This window comes from Buteo buteo, chromosome 4, assembly GCF_964188355.1.
Source record: "Buteo buteo chromosome 4, bButBut1.hap1.1, whole genome shotgun sequence".
NCBI classification, from domain to species: Eukaryota; Metazoa; Chordata; class Aves; order Accipitriformes; family Accipitridae; genus Buteo; species Buteo buteo.
In genome coordinates, this window is record NC_134174.1 from 25,643,796 (window position 1) to 25,664,113 (window position 20,318).

Genomic DNA, 20,318 nt, shown 5'->3' on the forward strand with positions numbered 1-20,318 from the left:
CTGGGTCCTCCTTCTGTCACTTGTCACTTCTATTGAACAAGAAAGTGCACGGTCCAGACATTCCAGCAGGATGAGGTGGGAGATGAAAAAACTTGCCAAGAAAAGCCAGCTTGCAGTGGAAAGTCCTCCCTGGTGAGGGGGAACAGAAAGGGGAAAACAAACCTCAGAATTTCTAATCTTTACTGTGCGCGGTTGATCAGTAAAGAAGACAAGAATGCAAATTACTCTGTGCTATTCAGAGAGACAACCTAGATGCGTTTTCAGAGCGGGAAGCATAAATGTATTTCCTCTTTCTTCTTCATTTCAGACCTAGAATAAATGAAACCTACAGCTGAGGAAAAAAAGGTTACTTCTTTACAATGCAAACAGACAACACAGTTTACAAGGCATAGACCACTTTTTATTCTATTACAGTGCTTAGCACATGGGTTCTCAGCTTGTGGTACTACAAATACCTCCTCATCCTAAAAGTTCACCCAAATGCTGGAGCACTGAGATGAAACTAAAAGCAGCTGCACTGCATAATGCCGAAGGGTCGGTCACCTAACCTAGTGTCTTGTATCAAACGGTGTTCAGTGGTGCATGCCAGTGGGCTGTGGGACCGTCACAGGCACCCAGGAACACTCCCCTGGCTACAAACTCTTAATTTCTAGTCATCAGTCTTCAGTGAGTTTTTGATCCAGATGTGTTACTTCTGCATTTTATGCCTCCATAGACTTTGCTTCCATTAGTTTCTCAGTCACTTTTTACATCCATGTAAGCTATATGGCCAGTTTTACAATTTAAGCATGCTCTTTTTTCATTTTGGACTGGCTACCTCCCTACTACTTCTTCTATCAAAAGCCACACCTTTTCCACAGCACTCCTGAGTTTACAGATCCCCATTACATTCTTACTGAGCCACCTCTTTCCCAGCCGGAAGAGTCCCAGACCATTCAGCTGCTTCTCAGATGTGTTGTCATCACACAGCTTTGACTACTTTGATCCTCCTGTTGAAGCCTTCCCTTAGTTTTGCTACGTTTTTGCAGCAGAGCCAACCAGAATTTTACACTACATTGAGACCTAACTGCACCATCAGTTTACACAGTGTAAAACTGTATTCTGTTTTATTCTTTCTCTCCTACTGAGTCATTCTTAGCACTTGTCCAACCTGCTGCTGAGCAATGAGCTGGTGTTTCCATAGAATTACCTAGATAACTCCCAAAATCACTTTCCTACAGGGCAATAGCTACTTCAGAGGCCCCAGCTGCAGGTAAATTGAGAATTAGGTATTATTTTATATATTATTTTATATTTACATTCTTTTAGCAAATGTTGAATTACATCTTCCATTTTACCAGACACTCAGTATCATGAGATTTTTCTGCTACTTTTAACACTTTCCATTTTGTTACTTTTGAGAACCCAACCTAAGTGCAAACATTACGTTACTATTTACCCCTCCTAACTGATCTGTTAATGTCTGTAGAGCAGCAGAGTCCTGCTTTAGCAGCCTCTTCATGTTGGGAATATTGGCAATTTATTCCTTTACTCTTATTCTATTTTGCAAATAGCATATAACGTTACGGGACCTCCACTCCAACCAGCGCATCACTGTTTTTTAAAGAAACTTTAATGAGACACCCTTGCGCCTTGATGTAGCCTGCATCAACCTGGCCTTGTCTATCTCAGTGAAGCTTCCAAGAACTCCAATGACCATGAGGCAAGGACTCTGCCAACGTGTAACTACTCACGTACTCAGGGCTTTTACACTATCATCACCTGCTGACCCGTAAGCTTCTCTCACAGGTGTTCTGTTTAGAAGAAAACAAAACAAAAGCACATACAGGGTTTATTGTTCTACACCTTTGACTTACATAATGCATTTTTCCACACTTTTCACATTTGTCCATTTCTATTTTCTGAACTTTGACACAAAATACTAATGTACTAATGAGGACAAAGGTTAAGTTTTTTCTTCTTGTGAGTTCTCTAACTAGCTCCCTCCATGAAAAAAAAAATTATATCATCCAATGAAACAGCAAACCAATGCTCACACTAAAAATTGGAATTTTTATTTGAATTTGCAGTCTCTGCACCATCTTAGGTATGGTTACCACCAGAATGAGGGATTTCGCTATATATAGTGTTAATTCTCAATGGACTTGCTTCTTAGCCCTAAGGACTTAGGCATTCAGTCCAAGGGGAGTCCAGATTACCTGTTGCTTATTTAACTTCAATTCATAGCATGGCACCAGTTTCCAACAGAACAAATTGTTTGTTATCTCTATTGTCTCCACAGCCTCACTTAAAACCAGATATTCTAGTCCTCAAATGTTTAGACTGAGGTTTCCACAGAAATACATAGGCAGTGGGCTCAGTTCCAGTTTTAATGGAACCTTAGTTACGCTGCTCTTCACTGTTTATTTTCACCAACTTCTACCCTATTCTTCTACCAAAGTCTATTTATCATCCATAATCACATTTCCCTTCTTAAACATCTACTTTTCCCTAGTTCATGGATTTAAAATGCCTACTTTTTTTATTTTTAAATAAATGTTGTGACAGAAGTCTGGTTTCATTTTGGTTTAGTTAAAGCCTGCATTTTCTGCACATACTCCTATTACTAATGAGCCTAACCCTTTTTGTTTCCTTGACACTATTTGCACAGTCACGCACTGAAACACTGCTTCTTTCCCTCTCTTCTCTCCCTCGGCATGGCTTCAGAAAGCTACCACGTGAAGGCCATGATCCTCCACCCTGACAGCCCAAAGAGCAACCCAGTGCTAAAGTAAAATCTTTATTCCAAAAGGAAAGTGTATTTTTTTTTAGTAGTGGAAGGAAGGAGGAAGGAGAAAAAAGGAGTAATAATCTTGTTTTTGTTCAGTGCTGCTGCATGAAAGACCCATACAAAAACAACAAAAGGAAATTGTCAGTGAAAGGAAATCTACAAACTATGTCCAAAATAAGCAAGTCAGGGCAAAAATACAGAAAATCTTTCCATTATATTCTTGTCAAGGGTCTAATGTAAAGACCAGTTTTCTGATCCTGTACTACAACATGTACAACTCACAGATCCAGACACTTATGTTCCTGCATTTAGGCTTCCTAACATGATCCTCCCTGTTGCTCTAGGGATTCTACAAGCAGGATGAACTATTTCTCTCTTTTTTCTTTCCTAAACCGCGTGTTGGTTTTCACATGAAAACCACTGTTCAGGAATATGGCAGCTGCAAGACTCACTCGCCGTGGTTTTCTTCTCCCCTTCCTATTTCCATCTGTGCCATGGAAATAGGAAGGCAACCCTGCCTGTGGATATCTCTTGACAGAGTAGGGATTTCTTTTTTTTAACCACATGGAAAACAGACCTTTCGTGCTCATTTAAGCAGGTGCCACTGATCGCCTGGAGACAGAGGCATTGAAGCAAACGGTATTTCAGTGTTTGCCTAGATATGTACAAGTTACCCACCCACCGGAGAAACATCCTGTGCAACAATCCTTCACATGGGTCACGTGTAGCAATTTCTTATGCAAACTTGGCTATATTCTCCTGAAACCATTTCAGGGACAAACCTTTTTTTGACAAATGTACAGAAAACATTAATTTGAGGAGCTGAGGTTGTTTTATTTTAACACCTAATACAATTCAAATTTAAAGGATTACTTACACAAAAAAATAAACACATTTGGTATAAAAATTTATCATCACTTTAACACCTTTTTTTCCTCTTATGGCCTGCGCCTTCTCTGGAGCAGAAACATATAAAGACTAATGGCACAAGTTTGTTTTATTCTACAGCTTTTTTTTTTTTTGCTTTTACGTACTCAAGTACCCTAGAGGACAACAGCCCGCTGTATACAAGAACCATTTTCTTCAGCCTGCTGAATTAAGTTTCATAAAGAACCAAAGCTATAAAGGCATTTTAAAAACCATTGTCTCTTTTTTTTTTCCCGAAGCACTGACTTTTTGCACCATTTATATACATAGTGTTACATAACAGCTCTTGAGTACAGTACATGCAGCAGAATATATCTGTTGAATATAAAACATACATTTAAAATCTTGACTTATCGGAATTTTTTGAAGATTGAATAATTGTAGAATGCCCACTGCTTAGAGAAAATGGTTTGATAGTACAAATGTCTGCATATGTTGGCCACTGGAACAGTCCAAGGCTCACTGGAATAGTATCTGTAGCACATCAATGTGCATAAATAATTTACTTACAATAATAAAACACAACTAGCAAAATCAATAGTTCAAGATCTTATGACTGCTATGTTAACCCTCAAGTGGTGGCAAGGAAGTGTGGTGGGGGTTCCTCCCCCTCCCAAGTCCTCTACAAAACCTTTAGTATGTAATTGGTTTTCCAGCTGAAGAAACTTATTTATGTCTACTGCCTCTTCTCTTCATTGCAGCTGTACACTGTGGACAGTACCATTTCCCTTTCGGTGCTTCTGTCAGTCCAACACATCCATAGTGGAACCACTCAATAGGGCACTATAAAAAACAGAGTTAAAGAGAGGGTTTGGGATTTGGGTTTTTTTCAAAACAGCTATCACAAATACAATTCTATGAAAATTAAGCACGAGTAAAAAGCATAGATTCTGCTTTTCACACAAAGTCACAGGACAAAAGGAGGAGAGAAGAGGATCTCAGTCCTTAATATACATTCAATAGACTAAGGAAAGCAACAAAATTCTAGGGAGTCATATAGGGACTCGCATAACAGAGCAAAAGAAGTATGTTGTGCTTCGAAATACTTGGTTTGACAACACTAAGTGACACAACAGTAATTTTATCACTCACTTCTGTTTAAATATAGCATCTCAGTAAATACACGATTACATTCAACTGTTCTTTTAAAACCTTTTATTTTAAGGGGACAACTGATATTAGTAGCAACACAGCTAAAGGTTCCCAGAAATAAAGGGCGTTTTAAAGACATCAAACATTCCCAGAAAAGGGGGAAGCCTTCTAAAAGAACCTGTACTGTGGGGACAGGTGAAGAGAAGTTTCCTGAAGAATGATTCAACTCACACGCACATTACTCTAAAAAAACCCTCTACTCTAAAACCAACTCTAAAGAAAAGTAACTCCTGCAAGCAACAGTTACATGCACATGCCTCTCATGAACCTTTTGAACTTTGTTACTTACATCTTGGTTATCACAGCCTACCATTTCACCATATGACACCTAGTAAATAAGAAAAAAAAACTTATTATATATTACTATTTAAAAGCAATCAGCATTTTCAAAGGGCCAAAGTTCAACCTTCTTCCTTTGAGGAGTTCTTCCATTAACAGCAGCAACAATATCTTGATTTTTCTTTTTGTTACACAACCCAAAGAACATCATGTTCACAGCAAATTGATTTTCAAAAATTTTTTATGCAAAAAAAAGATACTTCTGCATATTTCAGGTTGTATTAAAAAGGTCAGCATTCAAAACCTGAACAAATCACATTTTGGTCTAAACAACAGTGTTCAGTACATTATCAGCCCAGTATTCAAGATTATATTTATGACTGGCATCTCCCTTGCACACATGACAATTTCAAGCACTTTATTTGAAACAATCAAACACTTTCAAGAGAATTACAGAATTCTATAAACTCTAGAAAAAAGCTGACACTCTTAAAAGTGTTTAAAATAAGAACAGGCATTTTTAAATAAACGTTTCTCATGTTGTCATTCACTCTCTCAAGATTCCCAACAGCCTTCATAAAACTAGTTTTTTGTTTGGTTACTGGGGGGTTTGTTTGTTTGTTTGTGGGGGTTTTTGGGTTTTGGGGTTTTCTTTCAAGGAAAGTAGAAGAGACCAGGCAAATTCCTTACTAACTTAAAATTTTAACTAAATTCACTGTGAACCTGTTCAATTTCTATTTTAATTATTCCTGAAGTCTTCACTAAAAGATTTAAAACTCTCCAGGTATGTCACATTACTGGAAAATGTGCTTGTTTTCAGCTTCAACAGTTGAGTTCATTATTAGTATCACCAGTAAGTAAATAAAAACAGATCAGAATTTCAAGACTGCAAATAGAATGTTTTTAAATTAGCAATCAGAGAAGGAATTTCAACTACAGCAAAATAGCAGGTGTAGTTGTATTTCAGGTTGGAAGCCATCCTTACCTGATTACAAATGCAGTAACGTGGCTCATTTGGATCATAGGTCCAGTCAACCTGGCTATTAGAATCAGACTCTGGTATTACTGCTGTTTGCTGAGACAGTTCTTGTGCCAGTGCAGATGAAGAAGAACATGATGATAGAGAGGAAGACGAGGAAGATGATGAGGACTGCTGACTTGAAGATTTGTTGTTGTTTCTGGGTGGGAGGGAAGAAAAAAATAGCATGCATAATTTAAATTCATTTCCTGCCAAGTGAAAGAATCACTGAACAAGTACTTTGTTGGCTCTGAAATACTGCAGTATGTAAATACCAAAGCATCATTCTCTAACAGATTTCATTCAACAATCGCAAGAACTGAAATGGACACACCGAATGCTCTTCGGAGAAGGAAACAAGTCATACCACCTTACAAGTACAAGACACTATTCTAATCAATGGAATTTAACAGCTTTAAACTGCCAAATGGCTTTAATGAATGTCTTCCTTCACAAAATTTTCCATCAACAGCCCTGGTGTCAAGTTCCCATAAAAATTATGTTACCAATAAAACAGGAATTTACATATAAATAATATCATATGTCATGTTCAATAGATTACTGTTTTGAAGATGACTGATTCTATGTTAATCTCCACTCAAGCATCACCAATCACTCCATAGGAACAGTGCCAGAATACAAATTCTATGCTTTTGCTTATAGGTCAGATCTGACACCCAAGATATCCATAGATGAAAAATGCTTCTAAGACAAAATTATTAACTGAGCTGTGAATACACACAAATTTGTATGAAGAAAAAAAACTCAAGTCAGTTTAAAAGGATGGGCATTTTGAGACAAACTCTTTCAAGTACAACCTGTGACTGTTGTCACAATGTGTTGTGACACTGTATTGTTTAAAATGTTTTTAAACTTCATTTTAATCAGAAATAAAATGCATTCTGTTTCCTGCCCTAGATAGGCAGCCATCGGAAAGCATTGTGATTATTTGTGAAGTGGCATGAAGCAGATCTCCAGATTATTTTAAAACCACCTACAAACCATTGCATGGTAATTCCCAACATTTTCCGTTAGGCCAAATCTTCTCTCCAAAACACAGAAAAATGAGGGAAGAAAATAAACTATATCACAGATGGAAAAGCAAATCAGGACATTTAGTTAAAACCTTGGAATGAGTTTGCTTAAAAGTGAGAGGGCAAAAGAAGAAAGCCCTGAACAAAAAAAGGCCAGCAGGCAGTAACTACCTTCTGCTGATCGCTCCCCGATATTAAATACGAAGTATTTCTAATATGGCCCATGACCTTTAAAAGAAAGTTTAGCTGCCTTGAAAGCTATAATTGTGGTCAACAAGTAAGAAAACCTACTTGCTTTTTCTGCCACTTCGTGAATCTGTGGTTGATGAACTTAATGTCTGTGTTAATGTAGATGCCAGAGCTGATGAGGAATATCCAGTTGAATCTCTGGATAAAGAAAATTCTCTTCCAAGCTGAAAATCATTGTTCTTAAACGCTTCATAGCTGGCTTTTAGACTGGATGTTCGTCTTCCTTCCTTCATCTAAAAGGAATACTGACATTGTATCAGATTACACAGTAGAGCTCTTACAGAAGACATACTAGGCTGCTAACTGCTAATTATTTGCACATACATTTGCACAGGTCCATTAGTTACCCTGTATAACAAAATGATGTATAGCAAGATGTAAAAAGGTGTAAAAATATCCAACAAGCAAAGCTAGAAAACAAGCTGTCCCTTTATGCAAGTTTTACAGGATGAAACTAGCATATAAACAAAAATGATATTATGAGAACTGAATCACATCAGCTGAAAGTGATCATGGGAATTCAGAAAAAATAAAAAATCATTAGTCTTTCTTCTTAATCAATAGCGGATGGCAGAATGACAAGAACGTTTTGACATTACCTGCGCCGTGGCTTGCACTGCTTGAGCTGCTGCCATGGTAATTGCACCGGCCCCGGATCCTGAAGATAATGAGCCCAGGTTATATGATGCCAATGGTTGAGAAGAGTTTGTATTGTATGCATTGTTTGAAGAGGATGATGAATTATTGTTTCGACACCCTTGATGAACAGAACACATTTATGAAATTCAAAATGAAACTAAATTCCTTTGCATTTTAAGAAGAGTTATATATGACAACCAGTGAAAGAGTAGGAACTCCGTTTATGCATCAGAGCAGTCTGATCATTTGGAAAAAAGTTCAAAAAGTCATTTGACACAGCCAGTATTGGCTTATGAAAAAAAGAATTTTGTTCCCCACCTATCCTCATGTGCAAGGAGTCCTCTTAGAAAGACAGTCCTCACTATCATATTCAACTATCAAAGAACAGATGCAGCTGCTACGTCTGTCTATATAGACCCAATCTCCACCGAAATAATGCTGACTACTGTAACCATCAGGAAGAGAGTAGGAATGTGACTGTACACCTATACTGCTTCTGAAGTAAAACTTCTAAAAATCTTAACTCTAAACACTATCAATCACAGTTTTAATGCAACGCAGATTTCCATGGCCATCTACAGACTGACAGCTGCTGAAAACTTAGTTAATTTTATTTGCCATCTCACGTGAAGTTCCTTCAAAACAAAAGTAAAATGGATATGAGGGAGACTACTTAAAACTGATAAACAGCACTAAATTCCAAAACTTAAGGTAGTTTACTTACTATAACCTCTCACAATCTTTTATTTTCAGAAAAGAAACTATGAAACACCCTAATTTTGAAAATGGGCAGAAGGTTGAGATGTTTTTTTTTTATTCACTACTCAAAAAGACTTCTCACCTCTTTTCAAAGAGGCAACACATGAAAGAATTTTATCGCAGTCGAATGCCACGTCAGACCAACCCTTAAAAAAAAAGTGTGAAAATTCTTCTCCCTTACTTTGGAAATTGTTGCATGCGTTTCTTTTCCCCAAAGTAATAATGCATTGATCTCTTATATTTCTACTACTGGCTGAATGAAACTCCTGTTACCTTCTTCCAAGCAGTGTAAATAACAAGAAACAGCCAACATGCAGCTGTTAAATGACAACAAAACTGATGCACTTCATGGACAACACAGATGAGAAACAATGCCTGCGATTTCCCATGTTTCAAATGATTGAAAATCCCAGTGGAAAGGGTATGAGCCTCTGATTTCAAAAGACAGTAACTCACAAATATAATTGGGTTTCTCTTCTTCCAATTAAAAAAGCAATAAAATGCAAGACAATGAAGATTACCTGGTGTATTTTCTTTAGAAGCATCTGAAGTCAGGGTAGATAGAAGAGCTTCAGATTTAAACTTCTTTTCAGGAACATGATCTGTTGTACTATGGTGTGAAGATGGATTGTGTTTCCTTTCTAAGTGAAATAAATGGAGGGAACTTAAATGTAAAACCTTTTCAGCATGAAAGTCAAACTATAACTGGACATAATAAACCAGCACTTTCGACTCATTCCCACCAGCAAAATCTTGTTTCAATCTTGCACTTCTTCTGAATAGATATTATTATCACTGCATTATGCCTTTCCCCCCCACCCCCCCACCACCAATGTTTGGAGAAAAAAGAAGTTCTGAACTTTTTTTTTTCTAATACTACTCAACAAAAAATAAGGAAACATAAAATGTAGATGTATTCTTAAGTCTCAAAGACTTACTCTCTACTGGAGTGTGAGAATGGGCGTGATGGTTATTCACAGGCTGTGATGGTGTATCCAGCTCCAGAGACCCTAAGAGGGAGGTAAAAAGGATAGGAAAATTTCAGTCATCATTGCCATGGTTTTGATTTTTAGATACTACATGAATCTTTATAATATTAACCAAATCACTATGCAGTTATATTTATTTTAATCAGAAGGATTTTTGCTAGAGTTGAAACCCTTCCTGTACTACAACCAGGAGCCACTGAGGAGAACAGTTTTAAAATAAAAACTGGTGACTGCTGCTGTTCAACTGTTGAAATTAAGAAGTTAAAATCAAGGCCAATAAGGAGAACAAACAACAATGTTGCCGTCAACATGCCACTTATTCAAATGAGTTGCACACAAGCCGGTGACGTTTGGAGAATGCTGTACCAAATGTACTGACAATCTACAACAATATGAATTGAAAAGAAGATTGTACCAGGTAAACTGTGTTAACAAGGCATCTTGTCACACTGAGTCAAAACACACAAGCGCTAGCAAGGCCTTTCGAGATGATCTAACATTCAACAGGAAGGGCTTCAGATCATTATCTGAATTTTCTTAACGTTCAAAATACAGAGCAACAATCCAAAGGGGGGGGGGGGGGGGGGGGGGAGAAAAAAAAGGCAGGAGGGGCACAAATGCAAGTCTATGTCTAAGAATAACATTTCTTGTAATATGAGGCTAAACGATTGCAGCATAGGAGAGACTTTGACCATAAATTTCCATTAGAACAATATACAACAGTTTATGTATCAATCTTTGGCAAAAAGATTTTGAACTAGCTGCAATACCTACCAACTTACGTTTATACAGAAGACAATCCAAGAAAGTAATTCACATTCATTTTGCAAAATCTGTAGCTTCAACGTTTCTTTACCCCTTTGTTTTTCAGTGCTTTCAAAAAGTACATGAGTGTATTACAAAAGTTTAAAGAAAATTATTCTAGATGAGGTTCAAAGCATAAGGAGATATTTTGGCCGAGCTAACATTAATCATGCTACGAACTAGTCCAAAGGCTGCCCTCTGGCGGAACCTCAACAATATGTATTTACTCTGGAAGTTAAAAATATTAAGTGGCTTCTACTTTTCACTTTATTAAAAAATAAAATAAATACCTTAAGGGTGCAAGGTGCAGTCTCGTACATTTCTATCTTGAGTTCTTGAAATTCTACCTACCTACCTCACCTTGCCAAACATAGCTCAACTGAAGGTAGTATCACATCTTAAAACTGCAGCTGAGATACCAACTAAGATAAACTAGTCCTTTTCTGTAGTTCCTAGTTCATTAAAAGCATGCACTTTGCAGGTTTGTTTTTGTGCCTGTTATCTGTAATAGCAATTACAAATAAAAAATCCAAAACCTCCCAGCTTTTATGACAAAGCCACACAAAGTTCAAAGAAAGAATATTTATTTCTAATCTCCTCGAGTGATTTAAGTTACTTTTCACTGTCCTTGGGTATGAGAACAGTCACTGCCTCTTAGCTCCATAATCACAATAGTTAAATCAACTTTGAAATTTATCATAATCACATTTGAACTTGATGTCTAAATTCCAATGCGTACAGAAAGGCCGATTCTTCCACACTAAGCTGGCCAAAAAGCTGGCATATTACATTTTTGTTCACATTCTGAATACCAGCACTGCTATATTTGTTAAGCGTGCAGGTTTCTTACTCAAATGTTTCTCCCTCACTACCCCATTACAAAACAACCCACTCTCTCCCCTTTAAAAAAAGAAAACCACTAAGTACCTAACTTTACTTGACATTCCACACCTATAACTAAAATAATGACCTTCCTCAATTTGGTGGCAATCAATTCAAGTAAGAAATGGTACGCTTTTAACTGGGTAGGTGGCAAGCTTAGGCTGAAGTACTTGTCTGAACACCTACAGTTATTAAAAACAGGTTTAAAGAATTCTGTACCTTACTGTAGCAACTAACAAGTGCAACAGTCATGCGAAAAAAACATTATTCTAATTACTCACTTGTACTTTGACTTCATTGGTAAAAACTGAGGTTGAAACTAAAATTTGAGAATCACTGACTGATGAAAAGCATGCAGGTTAAAACACAATTTTGAAACAAGTGGAAATACTGCCAGCCACTAACAAGTGTATGATATTTTAATTTTGCAAATTGACAGAAAATCTGTCAAGTTCTTGAAGAAAATCATGCATACTTACGTCTCTCTAGTATTTCTGTAATTCCAGCATTATCTGCTTCAAGTTCCATTTTAAATTTAGCAAGTTCCTGGTCCAATTTTCTCAAATGACGGTCTACCTGTTTTTGAGACAAAGCAACAATAAATAGCATCCAGTTCTAGAACACGAATATCGACATACTTAATCTCTGGCTTGCTAAATATTTCCCTTCCAGCAATTCTCTGCCATGCAGCACTAAGCACGTATAAAAGCACGCAGAAGCATAACTTCTCAGTCACCTACATTTCCCTAACTCAGCAGAGATGCTACAGTTAACACCAAAATAGCGCTGTTGCTCCTAAGCTGTATGCTGGGATTGACTGCACAATAAGGCTGTGTATTGGCTCAGCAGCTAGAAGCGCTCCTCTTACTGTAGGCTATGTTCCAAGACACAGCGTTAAGTGTTTTGTTTGAGAAAAAAGATTAAGAGGACTTGGGGGCGTTGTGGGTGCACGTATAGAAAGGAGAAAGAACAGTACCTGACGTGCACTTTAGAAGAAATTGGGCTGCATTGGGGAAACTGCAAGTTTACTGAATTGCAGTTTGTATGCCACTACACACATCACTAAACTTAAGTATTCAGTAAAAGGGTCTCTAAACTGAAAGTGTAAAGACCCCTGTGCATTGAGTAAACTATGACATGCTCTTGGGTACTGTAAATTACCAAAAAACCACAAACACACAGGCCCCCAAACTTAATATAATGGAAAGAAACACTATGTTCCAAACGCTTTCTTCATCTGTAGTCATACAGCAGAATTCTAAACTATTAAAAACTGAACATGTTTTTGCAGTTACCAGCTAACCAAAAGAGAGGAGTAAGTTCCAACTTTTGGAACTAACTTTTAGTTAGCTGAAGTGAAACTGAAGCAGGCAAGACATATTTGTTTTATGTCTACTATATTTTAGTGCAGTCTGACTTGCAGGTTCTGTTCTCTGAGAAAATGTAAAATAAATATGCCTAAAATTAAAAAAAACACATGCTATAAGGAAAAGTAACTTGCTAGTGGTCTCTTTTCAGAAAAAAATAAATAGAACAACATCAACATGCATGAAAACCTTGTGATTTCTAAAATTATTTCTGTATGTTTTGTATTTAAGTGACACTACCCAAAGCAACAAAATTCTCAAAAGTCAGTAAAATATTCAGTATTTCTTTCACCAGCAAAAATATCTCTATGTAGCTGACATAACAGTACAGGTAGCACAGTTGTTGTGCTTATCAAAACGTTTAGAACTGCTCGGGGCATAAATTTAGGTAATTCGCCACAAGCCTTCTGTCCACTTACCAAATCATATATTTGATTAGCCAGCTGCACTTTTTCATCTGCATCTTCCAAGGCCTTATAATAATCCTGTTATAAAGAGAATTTTTTTTAAATTATGAAAGTACCTGAATTACTTTCATCAATTTAAGCTACTGTTATCCAGCACAAAATGTTAAGTTTAAAGGAGAAATCCAAGTTGGTTTTCAGAAAGACTGTGAAACTCTACTGTAAACAACAATTAGCTAAATTTTAGATGAGAGATATTAAACACCAATTTATCGTTTGTGCCTTAGAAAAAGCCAAACTGCAAGATGTGGACACTTCCTCCTACAGTGGTATTTACATTTCTGCAAGAAATGCTACAAGAAAGGAAACAGTCTTGGATTTATTTTATATTACACAGCATAATGTTATGGACTCAAAATGAGATGATGTCTTTTACTTTGTATGGATCTTTAGGACCACTGCAGATACTACTGCCCTTCAAAATGATGCTAAACAGTACTGTGAGGGGAGGCCTTTCTAGCACTGTAGTTAAATAGAGATAATTATGTATATAGTTTAACTTATTTTAAAATACATTTCTATTAACTCATAAGTGTATTCTAAAGCTATCCCATTTTAAAGTCTGCTCTAACTAACGAAAAACCACAGACAAAACTTTTTTTATTTTATAAAGTATGTTTACACATGTTTTTACTCTAGTTTTAAACAGGTTTAAGTGCATTTTTAGTCTCCATTTCCACTGAACAGTATCCTGCTTAGGCGAAAACTACTTGTAATTTTGGTTCAACTAAAGTCAAAAGCAAATTTTTCATTTTCTCCAGTAAAGTAAGAGCTTTGACTTCTTCTTTTTTTAAATACAGAAATCTATTTGTATTAATTAAGGAAAAAAAGCCCTTGGACAAGTAAGTGGCTGAAGTAGCAAGTGTAGGAGACTACAAAGGAGTTTCTCCTGACAAAATGATGGACCACCTTGCTAACAATACCACCACCAATGCCCGAGTGTTGAAGGATAAAACAAAACACATCCATCTTACTCCTCCCTCCCTAAAGCTACATATACCATAGGTATAACACATACAAGGACATAGGCAGAATCACAGGAAATGCTGAAGCTAAGCTTGAAAAACATCCTCTAAAAGAAAGCCAATTAACATGCAACTTCGTGTCACACGAGCAGAAACAAAAAGTCTGAGCTCAGAATTTAGTACCTGGTTTCCTCACCATTTCAGGATCATAATTTTTAAAATGCCAGCAAATACTAGGTAAAACTTGAGAGAAATGCTTGATCAAAGAAACCTTTCAGTCATTTTTCTCCTCCTAGGTAGTTCTATCCATCTCTGTGAAAGCCCAAGGGAAGTCACAGTTCTGAACGCTTAAGTCTCCATCAATCATGAGCTATTTTTTCTTAAGGTTATCTTCATTTGCAAAAGAAAAATGCAACCCACTCTTGTGATATCCTTACTTTTTTGATTGATGTCATTTGTTCTTCTCTCCATTCAGGTTTGTTTTTCTTTGCGTTCATAAAAAATTCATTTACCCTCTGCTCAAGCTGATCCATTGCATCTGTAGCACAGGAAAAGATTAAGAAAAATGTTATCTTCTCATGTACATAAACATTATGAAATAAGGCGGAATTTTTTTCTTAAACAAAGTCGACAGGACTGAGGTGCAAACTATCAGAGAGGAAAAAACCAAAACAACCAAAACAACCAAGTGACAGTGGACAGAGGAGGGAAATATTTACCTTAATTTCCAAGAAGGAGAATTGCATTCTGGTAGGATTCTCATCAGGGTTCTTGTGCTCTCCAGCATGGGACAGGCAGGACTCCAAGTTCTAAAGGTTTTTTGTCCCTAAGAGCAGTGGTAGTGACTTAAAGCACGACCCAAACTCCTCACCCAGGGCTCTAGACTGCTGACTTTGGAACATTCTAGCCAGTTACAAACTGAGCAGGAAACAAAATGTTCTCCTAAGAGAAACAGTCAAATACAAAACCAAATAATTGAAAAAATTAGTGCCTCAAAAAGGTAGAGCAACTGAAGAGTCAAGTCACCGTCTAAGTCAAGGCCCTCTCCATTGTATGCTAGGAAGGATGAGGGCAAATTGAAAGCACTCACAAAGTCACTCCCCCCACCCCCACACAGCAGCACTAAGGGGTAAATGCACTGATGAAATACTATCTGGACAGGATTCTCACTTACATGAAGTTGAGAAATATCCTAAGGGAAAAAATAAAGCCACCAATTCTCTAACATTAACTATCATAAGGAAGGAAAATGTCAACTACAAGTTGCTTCGTTTCATTGTTTATTGAGTCAGAAACAGGGATTCCCTTCCCTTTCTCTCCACCCTCCTTCAAAAAAAAAAAAAAAAAAAAAAAAGGCACTGAGTTTACTATTTCAACAGCTGGACACTTGTGCATGCAACAGCTTGCCTATTTCCAAAAACACACAGCTGCCTTAGCCAAACTAGCTTGGACAGCCTTGCTAGTCTCAGGATAGATGATAGTACCGAAAATTTTTTCACAGCACTCTCAGCAATACTGTACAGATAGCAGTTTCAAATTAAACGTGACAATGCACCGACTACCTACAGACTTCAGGCTCTGGATGTAAAACTCTTAAGATACTTTCCAGAAACCACCATTAAAACTGGATCACATGATGGCCATCAACTCTTACAAAAACAAACAAACAAACAAAACCCCAAACCCCCCAAAACAAACAGAAAAACAAGACAAACAAAAAAACCCAGACCAAACCCAGTGATTTAACTAGTTCAAGAAACTCATGAATCCCCAAGTATTATTAACTCTTCAAATCCAATGAAGTCCAAAGGTTTTCTCACTCTGAAAATTCACAACTAGAACTAACTGTTCACATAAATAACCAAAATCATTCACACTAAATGATCAAAAACATCCATCGATTTTCCCTATGCTAGGAATATCCAGCATCAAAACCAACAGTAACCCAACAACTGATGGGACAGAGCACAATTAATCCCAAGCCAGAACAGGTGTGACATAGGGTCACATCAACTTTACTTAGACCCAAACAAAGTAGTCAAACAGTTTTGGTGTAAAACACTTTAAAGATGGGAGAATCTGTACAATGAGCATTTTCCACTTGCACTGTGTTATTCAGGGGGAAGATGAAGAAGCCTGAGCACCAAGCAAGCAGCACATACTTCATGCGGAGGCTTCTAAAAGCTTTGTTCCTTGACCAAAAGACTATAATTTGGTCCATAAAGCCAACAGACAAAATGTTCTATCTCCTGCTCCCAGAGTGCAGACAGCTAGGTGATAATTATTCTAATGGCTCCATAGACATGAAAAAAAAAATATTCTTTCCTTTTTACTTTTTATTGAGGACAAATATCAGTCTGTGTGAAACTGCGTAAGGGAAAACTTTCACAGAAACCTCATCTCTCCCGAAAGGGCAGAAATGGCAAAGGGGAATGCAGGTCAGATCTATTAAATTATATGAAAAGTTCTCTCTGGTACACTCAAGTTCCTTCACCTTTTCTTCCCCCTCTACCTTTTCAATCCAACTGTGATACTATATTCTGAGATACTAATTTCTTAGATGAGATTTCCCAAGAGAGTTGCCAGAAATGCTATTAGAAGACAAGCCTTCTTCCAGAGCTTGACATTTTACCACGGAGGCCTGATAATCTGTGATTTGAACTTAAATAGAGAAACACATTTTATACTCCACGTGGAGCTCAGCTAAAGGTCAAGATTCAAGTCACAACCCAGATGGTCTTCACTCCTCCCGCAGCAGCCTTACCAGGATATACAGTAGGTACGGCTGGTTTATTATTTCTTCCAACAACAAACAGCAGCACCCGACCCATTAGAAGTCCATGTGGCCCAAACAGGACAGAATATAAAGTCAACATTGACTCTGAAACACAGCAGCACAGTTATCTCTGAATTACAACTCATGTAGGTTTCTGGGGCAGCATCGCTCACCGAAGTACTGTTTTCAAGTACTTCAGAGAATCTTCACAGTAAGTCACTACGTCACAGCATGAGAACAACCTCCAGGTTTGCACGTAGCATTCAGTGAGCAGTCTGGCAACTGATGTTGAAGAGATGCTAGTCCAGAAGTTTCGTAAATGTCTTTGGATGCTTTGTCACTCATTGTGCAAGAATTACAGAAGTACCAAGGTCTGAAATAATTTTTCTCTGGGCCTAAGGTTGGCTTTAGTATACAATATTCAGTGTTATTTGCTACTTCCAGTAATACAATATGGAGTGTTATTCGCCACTTCCAGTTAAAGCAGAGGAAATTACACTACTGCAACCTTGGCAGTGCTAGTTGGCTCAGTTCTGAAAAACACTTCAGAAAAACTACTAGCTTCTTTGCGTCCCTACTGAATAGAAGTAAAATCTGTGAGCTTACTCAGAACTACCTAAGTCAGTGAGTTGCTCACTCCCTCTCCTGGTGCTCCCTAGTGACAGCTACTTCAGAGGTGTCATCTCCCATAAGGAGCCATTGCTCTGTTCCCACAACTTTAAGAAACTGAACCCAAGACAGCACTTAGGCCATAGTATACAAAAAAAAAAAAAAAAAAAAAAAAAAAAAGATCTTACAGACAGTTCAACATGTGTCAATGAAGCCTGTTAAACAACCTGCCGGGTCCACTAACGCAAATGTCCAAGGGAAAGCCTGAGACCGCGCTTCAAAGTATTACAGGTTAAACCATTGTTTTCAAGAACTGTGCTCCCACGGTGTTGCATTTTGTACTCCTGTATGGCATTCACTTCTTATTTCAACCCTTGCTCTTTCTCTTATTCTTCTTTACAATAGTCTGACCCTTCTGTATTCACGACTCATCTTTTGTGCACTAAGTTTCATTAACAAAGACCTTTGCATCACAGTTACAGGTATTAATACAAATATTAATTGTGTGTTAAATGGCAGCAACACCTAACTGGGTTTTACGGGACACCCAAGTCCCAGGTGAGAGACTACATTAGAAAAGATGAAAAGGCAATGCTCCCTGAAAACAGCATAATGCAGGGTGTTATATCAGGATATAAGCAGAAATATACGAAGCGACCTACAAAGGAACCTAAAGCAGACTGCACCTTTGGCTGCGCGTCTGCTAGGGCACAAGAGGCTAAGCAAGCAGCACCGTCACATATGCTAGTATGAGGGGAGCTGGCTGGAAAGTTTCAGAGACAGCACGCCGCTACCTGCTGATGGAGCGGGACATAACTCACGTTCCAAACCACCATCACTGCTCTTAGGGATCAAAAATCTGAAGAGTTTGGGACGTGCCACGGAAAATGCCTTTGGGAGCAGCACAAGCCCAGGAGCGAAACTCCTGCGACATCCTACTTGCGCCGAGACCGGCCGGCGGGCGGCGGCCGGGGCGGGGAGGCCGGGAGGCCGGGGCGGGGTCGGTAGGGGACCCGGGGCGGTAGGTGCCCCGTGGCGGCAGGGGACCGGGGGCGGGCGGCCCGGCGGCGCCGGCTGACACGGCGCCAGGCGAGCGCGCCCCGCCCCTCGCTGCGTCCCGGCGGCTCCCCGCGCGGCGCCGGGCCTCCGCAGCGCCGCCTCCCGCAGCCGCACCAGCGCCCGCCGCCGCCCCGCAGGAGACGACGCCAGGCGCCCGGTGCCGACGAGACGCGCCCGGTGCCGACGAGAGGCGCCCGGCCCCGCGGCGCTGCCGGAGAGCCGGGGCGCGGGGCGGGGAACCGGGGCGCCGACGCCCGGGGCCAGCGTGCGGGGCGGCGGGGAGCAGAGCGGAGCGGAGCTGCCCACCCAGGTCGGAGCGCCCCGGCGGCGGCGCCGCTCAGCCCCCTCCTACCCTCCTCTGCCTTCCCCCTCCCGCCTCCCCGGGGCCGCCGGCCGGCGCCCTGCGGCGGCGGGGCGCGGCGGTGGAGCCGGTGCCCGCGGCCGCCCCCCGCTGGCGGGGCGGGGCGGGCGCGGGAGCGCGGGGAGGGGAGGGGGCGGGCAGAGGCGGAGGGGGCGGGACTCACGTACTCTGCACCTGCAGGTCCATCTCGCGCATCTCGGTGAACCTGTCGCGCAGATCCATGGGAAGCTGCTCGATCACTGCGGGCACACGGAGGGGCGGGGGAGCGGGGAGAGAAGGGAGGGAGGGAGGAAGTCAGTCAGTCAGTCACTCGCTCGCTCGCCGCCGTGGGGGAGGGGGGCGCCGCCTCTTCGCCGCGGCTTCCCCCCCCGGCTCCCCTCCACCGGCCGTGCCCGGCCGCCCGGCTCCCCCGTCCCGCACACACTCACTCTCCAGATAGTCCTCCAGATACAGCATGGCGGCGGCCGGGCCAGCGCCAAGGGGCTTCTCGCTAACGGGGGCTCGTCCCTTCCAATATGGCGCCGCCGCCAACAACACCAGCGACTCGACTCAGCGAAAACAACATTGGCGGCTGACGGCGCTCGCTCCGGCCGCGCCGCAATTGGCTGTCCGCGCCGCTGACGCGCGCCGCGGCTGGCGCCCTCCCGCGCGGCCTCACGGGAAATGTAGTCTGTGCGCGGGGAGGCGGCGGGAAACTACGAGTACCGCCATGCACTGCGGCGGCGGCGGCGGCTCCGGCGGCTCCGGCTCCGGCTCTGCCCCTGCCCCGCTGCTCGTCCCCGGCCCTCGTCGGTTCGGCCGGTCCCGGCTCCTGGAGGCCTGCCCGCCTCGCGGGATCCCGCTCGCAGCCCCCAGTCCCCCGCCGCCCCCGCTTCGCCAGGCAGAGTGCGGCCGTGCGGCTCCCGGCCCTTCTGAGGGACCCCGGCGGCCGAGGGCAGGTCTGGCGAAGAGAAGGGGGAAAAACTTGCGGATTCTTGACCAGGCTTCACGCTTTTGCTTGCTTGTCCGTTATTTTAAATGCTCGCAGCTGGTAATGGCGCATAAAAAGCGCAAAAAATGACAGAACTAATGAAATCACTCTAGTTCCTCTGTCTTCTCACGAGTGACCCGAGGTGAAACAAGCTGCTCTGTTCGGCATGCATCAGTAACGTGACAGGCAAACCAGAGCATCAACTTCTGTGGGCTCTAGAACTGCTGCTCGGAGTAGAAAACAAT

The 20,318-nt window shown here is 40.7% G+C and overlaps 1 protein-coding gene across 6 annotated transcripts; it reads right to left on the minus strand.

The window, feature by feature from the left end:
• ING3 (inhibitor of growth family member 3) lies at positions 1–19,718 on the minus strand. 6 transcript variants are annotated; one of them, XM_075025014.1, is made up of 13 exons: positions 19,532–19,718; positions 19,271–19,342; positions 14,736–14,836; positions 13,289–13,354; positions 11,982–12,078; positions 9,766–9,837; positions 9,349–9,468; positions 8,029–8,186; positions 7,472–7,662; positions 6,114–6,306; positions 5,139–5,177; positions 4,419–4,480; positions 1–129 (listed from the first exon to the last, which is right to left on the minus strand). In XM_075025014.1, exons 1-13 carry the CDS (start codon positions 19,557–19,559, stop codon positions 30–32), a joined length of 1,299 nt encoding a protein of 432 aa, XP_074881115.1. In that variant the 5' UTR covers positions 19,560–19,718; the 3' UTR covers positions 1–29. The 6 variants fall into 6 exon arrangements, with proteins under 6 accessions (XP_074881115.1, XP_074881112.1, XP_074881113.1 ...); XM_075025011.1 differs by lacking the exon at positions 1–129 and adding an exon at positions 15,018–15,240 and having other exon boundaries at positions 3,584–4,480; positions 19,532–19,676; XM_075025012.1 differs by lacking the exon at positions 1–129 and adding an exon at positions 15,018–15,124 and having other exon boundaries at positions 3,584–4,480; positions 19,532–19,660.
• Positions 19,719–20,318: the final 600 nt, after the last annotated feature.